Here is a 14045-nt window from a genome sequence, read left to right on the forward strand (position 1 = left end):
GCGCGCCTTCTCCTCCTCCTCCAGACGGGCGAAAGCGCGCAGCCGCACTCGTCGTCGTCTTCTTCGCATGCGCGGCGGCGGTACGGCGCGCCTCGTGTTCCGTTTGCGTCTCCAGCGGCTGGAATGATTGAGAGCCCACTGATTGATTGACGGCAGGGGGCTATTTCTGGGCCAGCCTGTCAGGTTGCAGCATATATGATCTATTTGGCTATTTTATTTCGAACATTTCTTTTAGAGCATGTAGACTTCTTAGTGCATTTATGATTTTAATTTTTGTTTTAAACAGTTGTTTTTAGTGTTTTAACTGATAAATTTATTGTTTTGTTGTAAACCGCTTTGAGGTTTCTGTTTTTACAGTCAGTTTTATGATTGTAAAATTTTATACGCTTATGAATATATATATACACAGTGCTTTTTTCTGAGGTATGCAGGTGTATGCATATCCCTAAACATTTTGTGAATCTGTACTTTTGTTCATTTACTGTATTTATTTTTCCTGAACTATAAAATGGTGGTTTTCTTGAGTAAAAATGAGAGTACCCCTAAACATTTGGGGTGGGGGAAGCACTATATATACACACCACTCTTCAGCCTAAAAGGTTCCCAAAGTGGCTGACATCAATTAAAACAAAATGATCCTGGGGGATGGAATCAAACTCAGACGCTAGTTCTTCAACAGTTCTAAAAATGACTAGCTTGCATAGTTCAGAGGCAGGAGGTACCTGCTGGAGTGAGCCTTGCTTCCCATCTCCCCCACTGCGGCAGGCAGCCTGGTGGGATGGCTGCTGCCAGGTGACAGTTGAAGGAAAGGAGGCCTGATGGAGCTGGCCAATCCTATGATGGGAAGTCTGATGAACACTTTGCAGAGGGGTCAGCTTGTAGCACCTTGAAGTCGGGCTCCAGTCTAAAAGCTGGTGGCTGTGCTATGTAATGAATTTGTTAACATGCTACAAGGCTCTTTGGAGCTTGATGAAGCTTCCTTCTGAGTAAGGGCATACAACAGCAGCCTCAACCCAAGATGCGCACATATTTAGAAGTAAGGCTTGTTTCTCCATCTGGGTAGCTAATATTCCACAGTAGAATGGTTCTGAAAATGGAGGTTCCAAACAGGTGTAACTCTGAAGATACATTTAGTCAAGTCTGCATTTGATATGTTTTGCTTTCTGGGGGGTGGGATGAGGGAACAGAAGTTGTTGTTTTATTTTTATGTGTATTCTAGCCTAGTAAGCAGCATTGTGTTGTTAGAGTATGTGGTATAGTGGTTAGAGTGCTGGACTAGGACCTGAAGGAAAGGTTGGATAGGAATGTAATAAAATTAAGTCCCACAGAGTTCAGTGGGGATTGCTTTTGAATGAACATCAAATGTGTCATGGGATGAGATTGAATACCTTCCTATTGTACTAGGATGTATTTTATTTCATGCCTAGCTTATCCTTATCTGCTCTTGGAAGAAGTGTTTTATGTTTCTAGGCAAGAATGTAGCAATGGAATGAAGCCTTTTCGTTTTGCAAAAGAGGCAGAAATTCAAAAGATGTAGGTTTCTCTAATATGGAGATCCAGTGGGCAAAGCTTGCCTTGCTGAATTTCTGCCTGTCACAAAGGTACAGGAGGAGCTTGTGGGCTGTGGCCAATGTTAGCCCTGCGCAGAGTAGACCCACTGAAATTAATGAAACTAAGCCCATTAACTTCAGTTAAAAAAAAATGGTAAAGGACCCATGAACGGTTAAGTCCAGTCAAAGGCGATTATGGGGTTGTGGCGCTCATCTCGCTTTCAGGCTGAGGGAGCTAGCGTTTATCCACAGACAGCTTTCTGGGTCATGTAGCCAGCATGACTAAACCGTTTCTGGAGCAATGGAACACCATGATGGAAACCAGAGCACACAGAAACGCTGCTTACCTCCCCGCTGCAGCGGTACCTATTTATCTACTTGCACTGGTGTGCTTTTGAACTGCTAGGTTGGCAGGAGCTGGGACAGAGCAATGGGAGCTCACCACATCGTGGGAAATTGAACCAATGACCTTCCAATCGGCGAGCCCAAGGGGCTAAGTGGTTTAGACCACAGCGCCACCTGCGTCCCTAGAAAACTTTTGCCGTGACTCAGATTCGAACTGAGGTGGAGGGCCGTGATCGTATAGTGGTTAGTACACTGTGTTGTAACTTCAGTAGATCAACTCTGAGTGGAACAAACAACTCTATATATTTTTGCATCAAGTAAAATGGCGGAGGGACTTCTGACTGTTTCCTCCCCAACACACAATTTATTATTTCTATAGCCCTATCAGGAAATTACAATGCATACAAATAAACAGGAGCCAAGGCAAGGCTGATTTTTCTTTTCTGGCACGGCTCTTGTGTTTTTTGACAACTGCAGAGCACCAAGAAAAGCAGCAGTTAAGGCTTGTCACATCACTGAGTGTTTATACCGAAACAAGTTTTGCCTGCTGATTCTGCCGATTTATGCAGCTGTGCCAATAAAGGCACAGAGATCCTCCTATTAAATTCTACTCTGAAATACACAGGTTCAAACACAGCTCTGAAACTACTAGACACATTTCCCATGCATAAAATGGTAGCTGTTCTAATTCCTGTCATGAGGGAATGTATGCATGAGCAAAATAAGCGAAAAGACCGTGCGGACGGATCCTCTGTTTACTTAGAAGTAAGTCCTACTGAGTTCAGCTGGGGCTTACTTCCAAGAAATCAGGTGCAGGACTGCAGTCTCATGAAGAGTGAGCATCGATGTCTGCAGTGCATGGGGCATCCCCAAACTATAGCCCCCAGATTCCCAGGTATATCACAAAGAGGTGAAGATTTTAAAAATCACACTGAGGGCAGTTTAAGTTCGTTATTATAACCATATTGCAGCAGGCGTGACTGGTGAGCGTGTGGGTTATATTAGCCCTGCAAAGTAACACTAGCAACAAATCAATATAGTTTATATATAAAGGGGCGGGGCTTTCTTTTTACACCTGGGAAGGTAGTGCAAGAATATTAGCATGCTACATCAGTCACTGAGTGTACAATGAACATTACACTACTAAACAAGACTAGACCAGCACATTGTAGTAACTTGTGCTAGGTTCTTCTTTCATTAAATGTTGTGATTTTACTGCCCAGCTTTTAGCAGTTTTAAAGAAGAAAAGGACTTTGGGTTGTATCTAACGAAGTTGGTCCCTGTTTGTATTTCCACTCGTGCAGTGGATTTCCTGCCTCCTCTGTTTGCCCCTTGCAGATCTGGTTCACATATCTGTTCAGTTACATTGGTCACCACCATCCTTCTTACTTGGTGGCCTAGTGGTGTAGGTGAGAAGACAAAGAACAAGAAGTTTCTGCCCTGCGGTAGTGTAACATTGTTCTGCTTTTTGCAATAACATGGAAGAGCCTTGCGTTCCCTTTTTGTTTAGGGTTTATAATTTTGTATGTTTCTGAGGTCTAGTGAACACATTCTGCTTTGCCAAATCACAGAGCACCTACTTGATCGATGTGGTGATTGCTGTACATATTTCCAGAGTGGCTAACTTGAACTAATAAAGGTTAGGGTTTTTTAAAGACAACAATATTGTGTTTCACGGAATCAAGCTGTGGAGCATTTGCCATTTATTGAGGAAGGCATCTCCCTCCTAACCTGCTCCTGTCTGCATTATATGTATGTCCATTTCACTGGAATTAATTGGATTTTTTCCAGGTAATAGGTTTATGACTGAGGTGCCAGGCTGATTTTGTGATGGCTGAGATGGCCCGAACAACTTCTGTTCCTATTTAAATGACTTAACACTTCAAAACGAAAGGATGAAGGTGCTCCATATACAATTCATCACAGCACCAGAGGGTTGAAGAGGCCTGGAATAAAAGCAGTGTATTACACAGCGGCACTCCAGGGTAGTATATATCTCCCAACAGTAGTAAAAAGGAATCTGTAGCTTCTGTTTGCCCAAATATTGCTGTTGAAATGATACTTCCCAATTGGTTTAAAAAGCAGACGGACTCCTGAATGGGGCCAGCATGCAAATGAAGTGCCTTAAAGAAGCAGCTTCTCCTTTATCTGGTCCCAAACTTTATCCTTGTCTCACCTGGAATGCCTCTTGTAGCACAAGCTGCAGTGAAATGAAGGGGGGGACCTACAATATCAGAACAGCTCTCTTGCACAACCCCATGAATCTCAATAATATGCCTTTCACAAGGGATGCCCCGGGCGTATTCAGTTAGGCAGCTATTGTTTTTAATGTCTTTTGTTGCTGCCCTGAAATAGCGATTTGCTGTCTTTGTGTTCATTTTCCTGAGTGCAGGCTGGTCATTTTATGAAACAGCCCAGTTATTTGCAGTTTTTATACAGCGCCTAGTAAGGGTGGGAGAGGAATGAATGAAATATTTCAGGCAGCAGAAATACAAGATCTCCAGCTATGCTGAACTGAAGGTTGTGGATTTATCATCCAATACTGTGAAGTAAAGGGGTCCCTCCAACAGCAACTGTATAAAAGGAACAAAGTTCAAAGCAGTTTTTTTAATAAAATGCACTTAGGTTTCAAACCCCAGCCCTGATACAAGTTAGTAACGTATACAATGAAAGCTGCTGGACACATTAAAACATCACTGAGCCTTTTTATTCTTGTTTACTAGGGAAAAGGAATCTTCCCCCTTGTACAGAAGGAACACAGTCAACAAGGTGAAGGTTGAAACTCAGTGTTACCTTAAATGCTCCTGTGATTTGAATTAGGTTTGAGACTTGGGAGGGCTCCAAGATAGCTTCCTTCATACTCTCCAGAACTGAGTACCAGGACAGTGCAGACGGCATGTAAACAGTTCACAAGGTTCCAAAAATAAAATTTAAAAAAAAGAAAAGAAAAATAACTTAACTGCTTCTGCACAGCTTCACAGTTTCACTGTCCCAACTGTCCCAAACGCTGTGGGAAACAATGGTCAGTAATTGCTCCTTTCCTTTCAGGCAATTTTCCTATTTATTTCTCCCCCCCCCTTCCTATGCTGGTATATTCCTTTTGTCCATGGCTACTTAAGAAATTAAGCCAAAAGAAATGTAATTAGCTACTGAGGACAGACTGCTTTTTTAAAACTGCAGGTATGAAACACATACATGAGACATATTCTGCCAGCAGTGTTCAGCAAACCTTTCATTGTTGTGAAGGCTTCAGCAAATGAAAAATAAGGGTTCCCCTGGAATAAATTAAAAAAGGGGGGGTCCAGAAGAATCTTAGTTTCCATTTTGTTTTACACCATTCTTTGTTCAAGAGCTCCGGGAATTGCTGGCATCCTAACAGGGCTGTGAGCAGCTTTAGGTATCATTTAGACCTGAAATTCTGCGAAATCAGCATGAGACGAGGAACTTCAAGTTATACAAACAAACTTGTTAAAACATCTCTTAGTGCCTCAAATATTCAGGATTATGAATCTAAAAAGTCAGCAGATTCCGCTGGATCTCCTCCTTTCTCTGCCACAAAGGAGAATTCACGGCTTTTCCGTGTGCACATCACTGCTTCCATTGCCATTGGTTGTGGTGGTTATGATGTATTGCGTCGTTTGTTGCTGATTCGCCGTTTGTGATTCCAAGGAGTCAGAATGTGTCGATGGCTGAGACAGACCCACTTCTATGCTACTGGAAAGTGAGAGGTTTGGCTTTACATCCAAGTCAGATTGACCTTCAGCTAATACGTAATGTGTCTACAGGAAAAGAAACCAACATAGGTTATCCTGTTTTAAATATTTTTCTCTCATATCAATAACTTATTTTTGCCTCAACTTTGGTTGTTGTATGTTATGAATACACAAAAAATATAGGTTAAGTCAATAAAAGTAGGAACTGTAAAATAACCTGGTGTTTGCTGCACCCTGGCACACAGGTGATTTATTAATTAGAGCAGGTCTTCGAGCTGGGTTAGTTATTCCTTAAATGTTCCTTGATACAGTAATCCCTCATCTTACGTGCATCCGACTTGCCTGATTTCAACCATAAGTAGCTGAAGGTGGGCTGGCTGAAACTGCCCAAGTCCCAAGCAAGGCGGAGAGCCGAAAAGCTCGTTTCGCACCAGGTCCACTAGGGGCTACCTGGTGTGAAAATGGTTTTTAAGTGCTCCACCTTGCTTGCTGGGCAAGGCCCACTCAGCGCACTGACCGCGAAGGCTCTGGGATGCTCTCACAAGTTAATGTGAGCATCCCTAGCCTTCCAGGGCCAGTGTGCTGAGAGGGCCTTGCCCGCAAACAAACCCAAGAGCTAAAAAGCACACCTGGTGCTAAAAGAAGTGTTAGGTTCTTGACCTCGCTTGCTGGGCAAGGTCTGCTTGGTGCACCAGCTCTGGGAGTGCCGGGGATGTTTAAACTATATGCCATTTTCACATACACATAAACCTTTGAACCAAGATGAGGGATTAGCATATATAGAAGGGACGAATTAATATTTCTAAAATAACAGATTTCATGAACATAGCTGACTCATTCTGCTAAGCATATATGTGATCTGACTTTGCCAGAATAAGATGCAATTTTACTCTTAGGCACTCTCAGTCCCCACATCCATAATATGGGATTAATCCTGGAACATTTAGAAAAAGCCCTGTGCTATAGCTTCCAGTTGTTATTATTACCAAGAATTCTGAATGTTTCTTTGACCACCCATAATAATGCTGCTTAGGACGTATGCAACATATTTCAAATGTTCAAAGTGCTTTCCTTATATTTCCTCAGTCATCTTACCTGGGCGACTGTTTTCACTTGCCCTGTGTTCACTGTAGTGACAGGAGTTCCTACGGCTGCCTCCGCAATCACATACTGGCCCTGTGGGAGGGTCATCATCTGAATATCAGAGGCTAGAGGGGGAAATTGAGAAGATAAATAAATAGAGTTAAGATGTAGTCCTAACCCCACTGAATTTAGCCCCAGGCCTGCTCCTATATAAGGAGGGCAGGGCTCTCTTAAACACCATCAATACACACAAAAAAAAAACATTCAGACGGTCAAAGTAAGCCTTTGTAAGTCTACATTTCAGTCTGTGACTTTTAAATATAAATATATTGAGAAGATCAAGTCTGAAAACACTTGGCCCTAGCATCTGGAGGCTACAAGTGCATTTAAAAAACCAAAAGGTGCCTTCTGAGATCTCTGTAAACTCTTTTTGTGACTTGTCAGAGCTAAACCTGGGACCTCCTAGCATAACCCCTCCAGCCCTAATAGTGATTTTTTATAATTTATGGATGAAATTTAAGTATCATTGGCCTTCTAATAAAGGAAGCAAGGAAAATGTGCCTCCCCACCCTCTCTTGTAGTGGTGTATTAACATAAGCATCTTGTGATGCTTACAAAATTTTATCAGCTGCGTGATGCTATGAACATTGTTTTCAGTTTACACAACACCCTACTCAAAGCAATGCAATTAGAACAAGAAGTTGGCCTGCTTGTATAAGACGTCAGAAAATGTATGGCTTGTAGCTCAACCTGAAAAATAAAAGACTTGGATATGTAATACGAAGAAGCCTTACAGCTGTTGTTCTTCTTTAAGGGGCTTCTCAACCATTATTTATTAAATCACAGCTTGGAAACTGCGAATGAGGTGCAGGCGCTTTTCTAACACCTCTGAGAGCAAGCGGTAGCAGAGCCTTTTTGCATACTTACGATAGCTGCGGAATGAGTTCCATGAACTGGGAAGGTATGCTTGCTGGACCGAAGAACCTTGCTGTGATTGGAGAGTTTGGCTCTGTGACGAGCTGGTTGCCTGCATCTGGGAAGGGCTGAGCTCCTGCTGAGATGGTTGGGATGAAGGACTCAAGGGCTGACTTCCCACCTAGAATAACAGAAGTGTCAGTTGCAGCATAGATCTTCAGGATCTCAATACTGTATTAGTTACACTTGAAAGGTCCTGTCACTAATCTTCTCAATCAGTCAAAAGCAACAACACAAGGCAAGACAAAAGTTATGAATATCACACTTTTCACCTACGGCAAGTTACAGCAACAACTTTCCCATAAGCGGTGACTAAATCTACTTTCACAACTGAGCTACGAACACCACCTGTTGTTTCAGTGCTTTTGCCTTGGAACTAATAAACACAATTTAGGCCAATACATGCATACCTCATATTGTGCTTTGCTTTACCACACTTCACAGGCGCTGTCCCTTACAAGGGCGCAGGTGTAGCTGTAGGCAGCCTGGCCCCCTGCTACCACCACTGCCCCTCTTCTGGCCATAAGAATAGAGCTCGCTAGGGCTGGAGATGGGTTTTTCCGCTCCCACCTCTGCAGCCAGGGGGTGCTGGCTTAATAGACTACAGTATAGTGTGCCTTTTATATGAACTGGGAAACAAAAATGTAAAAAGTGTGGCTCGCTTTATTGCGATACTTGCTTTATTGCGGTGGTCTGGAACTGAACCTGCAATATCTCCGAGGTATGCCTTTACACAGTTCTAATTTATAAACACTGGTTTGGGGCGTAAAGCAAAACAAAAAACCCTCAGCCAAAGCAGCATTTAAGGGCTTTTCATTGTTTTTCTCACAACAAGGGTGATAAAAAGCAACTACAGCCTGTCCTAAAGGTAAAGGGACCCCTGACCATTAGGTCCAGTCATGGCCGACTCTGGGGTTGCGGCGCTCATCTCACTTTATTGGCCGAGGGAGCCGGCGTTTGTCCGCAGACAGCTTCCGGGTCATGTGGCCAGCATGACTAAGCCGCTTCTGGCGAACCAGAGCAGCGCACGGAAACGCCGTTTTCCTTCCCGCTGGAGCGGTACCTATTTATCTACTTGCACTTTGTGCTTTCAAACTGCTAGGTTGGCAAGAGCAGGGACCGAGCAACGGGAGCTCACCCCGTCGCGCGGATTCGAACCGCCGACCTTCTGATCGGCAAGTCCTAGGCTCTGTGGTTTAACCCACAGTGCCACCTGCACAGCCTGTCCTACTTATCAATAATTGCAACAGATTTAGCAAAAAGGGAGAGTGTCTGTATGTACACACTGAACGCATTAACGCAGCATGGCTTCAGCCTGGAGGATAGGACCAGCGCTGCTTTGCTTCAGTGAATGGAGCCCTTCTGAGCATTATTACATCCTCAAACCTCTATAACAGCTGCCTCCCCCCCCCCTCCATTTTCATCAGACAGAGCAAGGAAGGCAGAAGCTAAAATAAAGAATTTAACATTTCTGTTGCCTTAGTCGCTGTAAGAAATAACTAAATAATGTATATATGGCTGACCTGTGAAGATGCTGGGGCTGTTGGGCTTGATTCTGTGACCTGGATGTGCTGCACTTGGATGGCATGCTGGGCGTATGTCTGAGTGTCCTGCAACTGTCCGACGTCCACCGTGGAATGTTGAGACTGGTGGGGTGAGGTAGCCTGGGAGGAAAGAAACATAAAAGCACAACTCCGTCCTGTAAATGTTTGATGTCCTGTTGCGTTCTAATTTGTTGGAAGCCGCCCAGAGTGGCTGGGGTAACCAGATGAGTGGCATCATCGTCATCATCATATATGATGGGGCTGTGGTTGCATTTAGTTCAGAATTGCTACTCCTTTTACTCCAGGGTCTGGATTCACATGTTATTGGGGCTGGGGCGCAATTATAGCTTCCCTGTAGCTTTATCCCACACTGGTCTGGTAATGTAAGAACACAGAAACTATTTGAAAGATGCAGGAGTGACCAATACAGTGGTACCTCAGGTTAAGAACTTAATTTGTTCTGGGGGTCCGTTCTTAACCTGAAACTGTTCTTAACCTGAGGTACCACTTTAGCTAATGGGGCCTCCTGCTGCTGCCAGACCACCGCCACACAATTTCTGTTCTCATCCTGAAGCAAAGTTCTTAACCCGAGGTACTACTTCTGGGTTAGCGGAGTCTGTAACCTGAATCGTCTGTAACCAGAGGTACCACTGTACATTGAGGATTAGGGTTCCTTCTGCATAAGTCTATTGGCCCGCCATGGCAGGTAGCCGAAAAGAATGAAATAAAAGCCTTCCAGATGGTAATATTTAGTCTTGTTTCCCCAAAGTAGTCAGCAAGATGGGAAGGCACTACAGCGTAATGGCAGAGCACACCCTTTGCCTGCAGAAGGGCTGAGCTCCAATCCCTGGCATCTCTGGTTAGAAGGGTGTAATACTGCATAGCTGGACTGGGAAAGTTCTGCTCAAGACCTTGGAGGGACATTACCAATCAGAGCGGTCAGTGCTGGGATACATGGCCTGCTTCAGTATAACCCAGGTTGACAAGCCACTGAGTACAGTGGTGCCTCGCAAGACGAAATTAATTCGTTCCGCGAGTTTTGTCGTCTTGCGTTTTTTTTCATCTTGCAAAGCACGGTGTCGGGAAAGTTTTGGAAAAGCTTCAAAAATACCAAAGTCTTTAAAAACCTCAAAAAAGGCTACCACACCGCGTGCTATGAGTTGCTCCTCGAAGTCAAGTCGCAACTGTATTAACGGTGTTAAGAAAAAGGAAACAAACTTGCAAGACGTTTCCGTCTTGCGAAGCAAGCCCATAGGGAAAATCGTCTTGTGAAGCAGCTCAAAAAACAAAAAACCCTTTCGTCTAGCGAGTTTTTTGTCTTGCGAGGCATTCGTCTTGCGAGGTACCACTGTATCTCAGAAACGGCCCCCAAAATTGTAGTGCCTGGGGCTGAAAATCCAAATGATGGCAAAAATAAACTAAATAACAATTTGCTGACCTTGAGACTACTTCCTAAACCAGCCACCTAAGCAGGCCACATTGCCCTGCCTAATGCTAGGGCTGCCCTTACTGTCCTCTTGTGATTCTCATGTGCTTTCTCATTCATCTGTTATGGGAACAGTGTGCAATCTTGTCTTGAGGCAGCAGCAACCACACTGCTACCATAATGTAACTAATGTCAGGCCTAATGCCTTGGACATAGTGCCTCTAGAGGCTAACATGATACGAATATATCAAGTAATAATGAGCCATCACTGGTCTAGCAGGGTAGGGTTGCTGATTAATAAACAATTTTTTAAAAAATCAAACTCTCCACTTAAAGCTAAACAAGAAATTTACCACCAACAGGAGGTAATTATCTTGATTTGTTCATGTATCTGAAAATGCTTTTAACATTTTGATTAGGTGTAGAATCTTACACCAGGGAAACAGAAAACATTTCTAGAATATTACTTGCTAAACAAAGCCTAATTAATTTTAGCCATTTAATGAGAAATAACCACAAAGGAAATGCAAGACTGCAATAAGATGGACTCAATCAATGTTTAGATTGATTCAACAACAGCACTGTTTAGCCAGTTATCAGCGGCAACTAAAATTATAGGGCTGAAAAGATTGTCTGCTCTGCATTTTCAAATCTATACATCTCATGTCTTTCGCAGCCTACCTGAAAGGCTGACAAGTAATTATAATTTATTTCATAGTTCACTCTCCCATTAACCCTGTAAGGTGATTTCTCCCCTGCCTCCTAGTCACTGAGTATTTTGTTTTGACATTGGGACCACCTGTCAATTCCATCCCTCCAAAGCAGAGGCCAAACTTTACCTCCTAACGTGCACAATGCCCAATGCTCACTGCCACCATTAATCTAATCTGATCTGTCTCCCACCCTTTTGCCAAGGAGCTTGTGCATTGGCATTTTCCTTGCATTTTCAAAAAATCTTCACTCTGTTAGGCCGAGAGAGAGCGATAGGTTCAAGTACACTTGGGGAGTTTCATGACTGAGCAAATACTTGAATCCAGATCTCCCTGGCCCAAGTCCAATACGGTATCCATTACACCCAACTGGTGGGCAATTCATGCATCTTCCCCCACCCTCTGGTGGACCTTTTTTCCCTAGTTCATCTTCAGGTGATGGCCAGTTTTCTCAAGAGTGCCTCTGAGACAGAGGCACAGTAGAGGAATCCATGACACCGAGAAAGACAAAAGCAAACTAGACAGAACACTCACCGGAGCCACTTGCACAACCTGTAGTATGTGTTGAGGCTGCTGCAAGCCGGGGATGTACTGGATTCGCTGGAAATCGCCCTGCGGAGTTCTGTAGTCGGTGGTCAGTGTCTGCGACAGTTCTGTCATGGCTTGGGTCAGTAAATCTGTTGTCTGAAGAAGGGGAAGATAGGCAGAGGGATAGACAGGTGAACACTTGGCAACCTGGTAATTATTTCATTGCACAGGACATAACTAACAGAAACCTATAACTGAATAGTTAACAGAAAACCTTACACACAGCTTCCTTCTACCCCAATGGTGAGGCCTAGGCTATGCGGATGACAGTGTGTCACAATCGGAAGAGGTATGCTAGAAAAATGGGCCTACACAGCAAACATCTCCAGGTGTCTTCTGCAAAAGACCCTAAGCCATATTCTGTAGGGCATGGGTGAGGAACCTTAGGCCTGTGGGTCAAATGTGTCCCTCCAGGCCTTTGTCTAAATCAGTGATTCCCAGCCTTTTTTGGCCATGCCCCACCTAAGGATCTCTAAAATCCTGATGTCCCCCCCGCCCCATGACATATAATTCTTATTATTCAAAAAGTGAATTCCTATTCATGTGGAGGAAGCCTAAAAGGCTATTAACTGTTAATCACTCATTCTCGAATTGCCCCCCTTAAAAATCAAATTGCCCCCCTGTGGGGGGATGCCCCACATTGGGAACCACAGATCTAAATCCTTTACACTCTCCACAGGCCACCCCCTTACAGTCCCAGCTTCTCACACTCTTAAGACATTTGCTTGTCTGGATGGAAAACAGAGAGGGATGTGTGGGTAGAAACAAGCTTACTGTACAAGCTTAATTTTACATCTGTTGCTCTGCCTGCTTTCGCACCTGGTCCTGCCCTCCACATGTGGCACTCAGAAGGCTGCCCAGAAGGGAACGCAAGTAAAGTTCCATCTGCAGGGCAATGGTTTCCAAATTTCCTGCTCTCAAGGAACCACTTTTCACATACATCAGTCTGCTAAGAAACATCTGATGTGGGAGAGCCTAATTCATACTTTGGGAGACTGGATTACTGTATCACACTCCACTTCAGGCAGCCTTTAGAGTTCTCAGAAAACCCAACATGGGACTTGTGCACTCCCCTGCTCCCCCTTCTTCATGCATGAGAGGAGGCTGAAAGCGTCAACTTTCATTTTTGAAGTAACTATGGTTTCCCATTATGTCAGACTCAGGGAACTGTGTTTTGTTCTGACTGTGCTTAATAGAATCAAACCAGGATGTCACACTGTGATATGATACCTTGGTTTGTTTTAACTAGTCACAAGGAACCATGGTTTGTCATTTGGTCGGAACTAGGCCATAATCTTCTGGAATTTCCCAATGGTTCTATGATAGCTCTACTTCTTTACATAATTTTGTTATGTACCTTCAAATACTTACCACAACGGTCTCCCCAGCAGTGCTGTCAGAAGTTAGTACTGCAGGGGTAGCACTGATTACAGCTGTTGTCAACGGCACATGTATCGTGTTAGTTGGAATCTGAGCAAACTCAGGGTGTTTCTTGCGAATGTGTTGCACCATCTTGGTCTGTGGAGAGGTGGAAAGTAGATAGGGACAGGATAGTTTGATGATGATGGTGATGATGAATTAAATCCCTATACCACCTTCAAATCAGTACTGACCACCGAGTGGTCATTTTGCACAAGTGGCTTGGCTAGTAGCACAAAACCACAGCCTTTCATTGTTTTTTATTTATGGAATTTATGGGATTTATAAACCTGCTCTTTACCAGATGGCACCTGGGTGGCATTCAACTGAAAATGATTAGCTATTCAGCACTGTGAATAAAAAGCTATGGCACTTAGGTACAAGGCCAGTCTCTATAATCTAGCCATTAAACCATTCCTGAAAAGGAACAATACGGCTGCAGCGCAACCTACTAATTGCAGGTGTATCACTGCATAGAACAGCTATGTGTGTGACAACTGGTGATATCTACTCTTCCTTAGTGCCTGGATGCACGACTTGCTCTGGAAGGATGCAAATGGGATGCCCTTAAGAGGTGCCTATCTAAGGAGGGCACTTGTATAGCAAGCTAATGCCTAAACAGGATCCTTAGTAGTAAAAGCACTAGTTAGTGAGGTGAGCATCACAATCGCGACGCAAAACCAAGGAAGTAT

The 14045-nt window shown here is 43.8% G+C and overlaps 1 protein-coding gene and 1 long non-coding RNA gene across 7 annotated transcripts in view; one reads left to right on the forward strand and one right to left on the reverse strand.

Moving 5' to 3' along the window:
- The first annotated feature begins 36 nt into the window (after nt 1-36).
- LOC114585693 (uncharacterized) lies at nt 37-4727 on the forward strand. Its single transcript, XR_003703954.2, has 3 exons — nt 37-183; nt 3694-3880; nt 4619-4727. It is a non-coding gene; the product is annotated as an uncharacterized LOC114585693 (long non-coding RNA).
- Nucleotides 4581-14045, reverse strand: part of PRDM10 (PR/SET domain 10) — a 74075-nt gene continuing 64610 nt past the window's right edge. For all 6 annotated transcript variants that reach the window (XM_028708541.2, XM_028708539.2, XM_028708542.2 and 3 more), the window contains 6 exons: nt 13306-13452; nt 11881-12030; nt 9190-9330; nt 7619-7787; nt 6704-6816; nt 4581-5674 (listed from right to left, as the gene is read on the reverse strand). In XM_028708541.2, the coding sequence (XP_028564374.2) occupies nt 5462-5674; nt 6704-6816; nt 7619-7787; nt 9190-9330; nt 11881-12030; nt 13306-13452 (933 nt within the window). In that variant the 3' untranslated portion in view covers nt 4581-5461. The remainder of the gene's footprint in view (nt 5675-6703; nt 6817-7618; nt 7788-9189; nt 9331-11880; nt 12031-13305; nt 13453-14045) is intronic.

The sequence above is a fragment of the Podarcis muralis genome, chromosome 15 (assembly GCF_964188315.1).
Source record: "Podarcis muralis chromosome 15, rPodMur119.hap1.1, whole genome shotgun sequence".
Lineage (NCBI taxonomy): Eukaryota > Metazoa > Chordata > Lepidosauria > Squamata > Lacertidae > Podarcis > Podarcis muralis.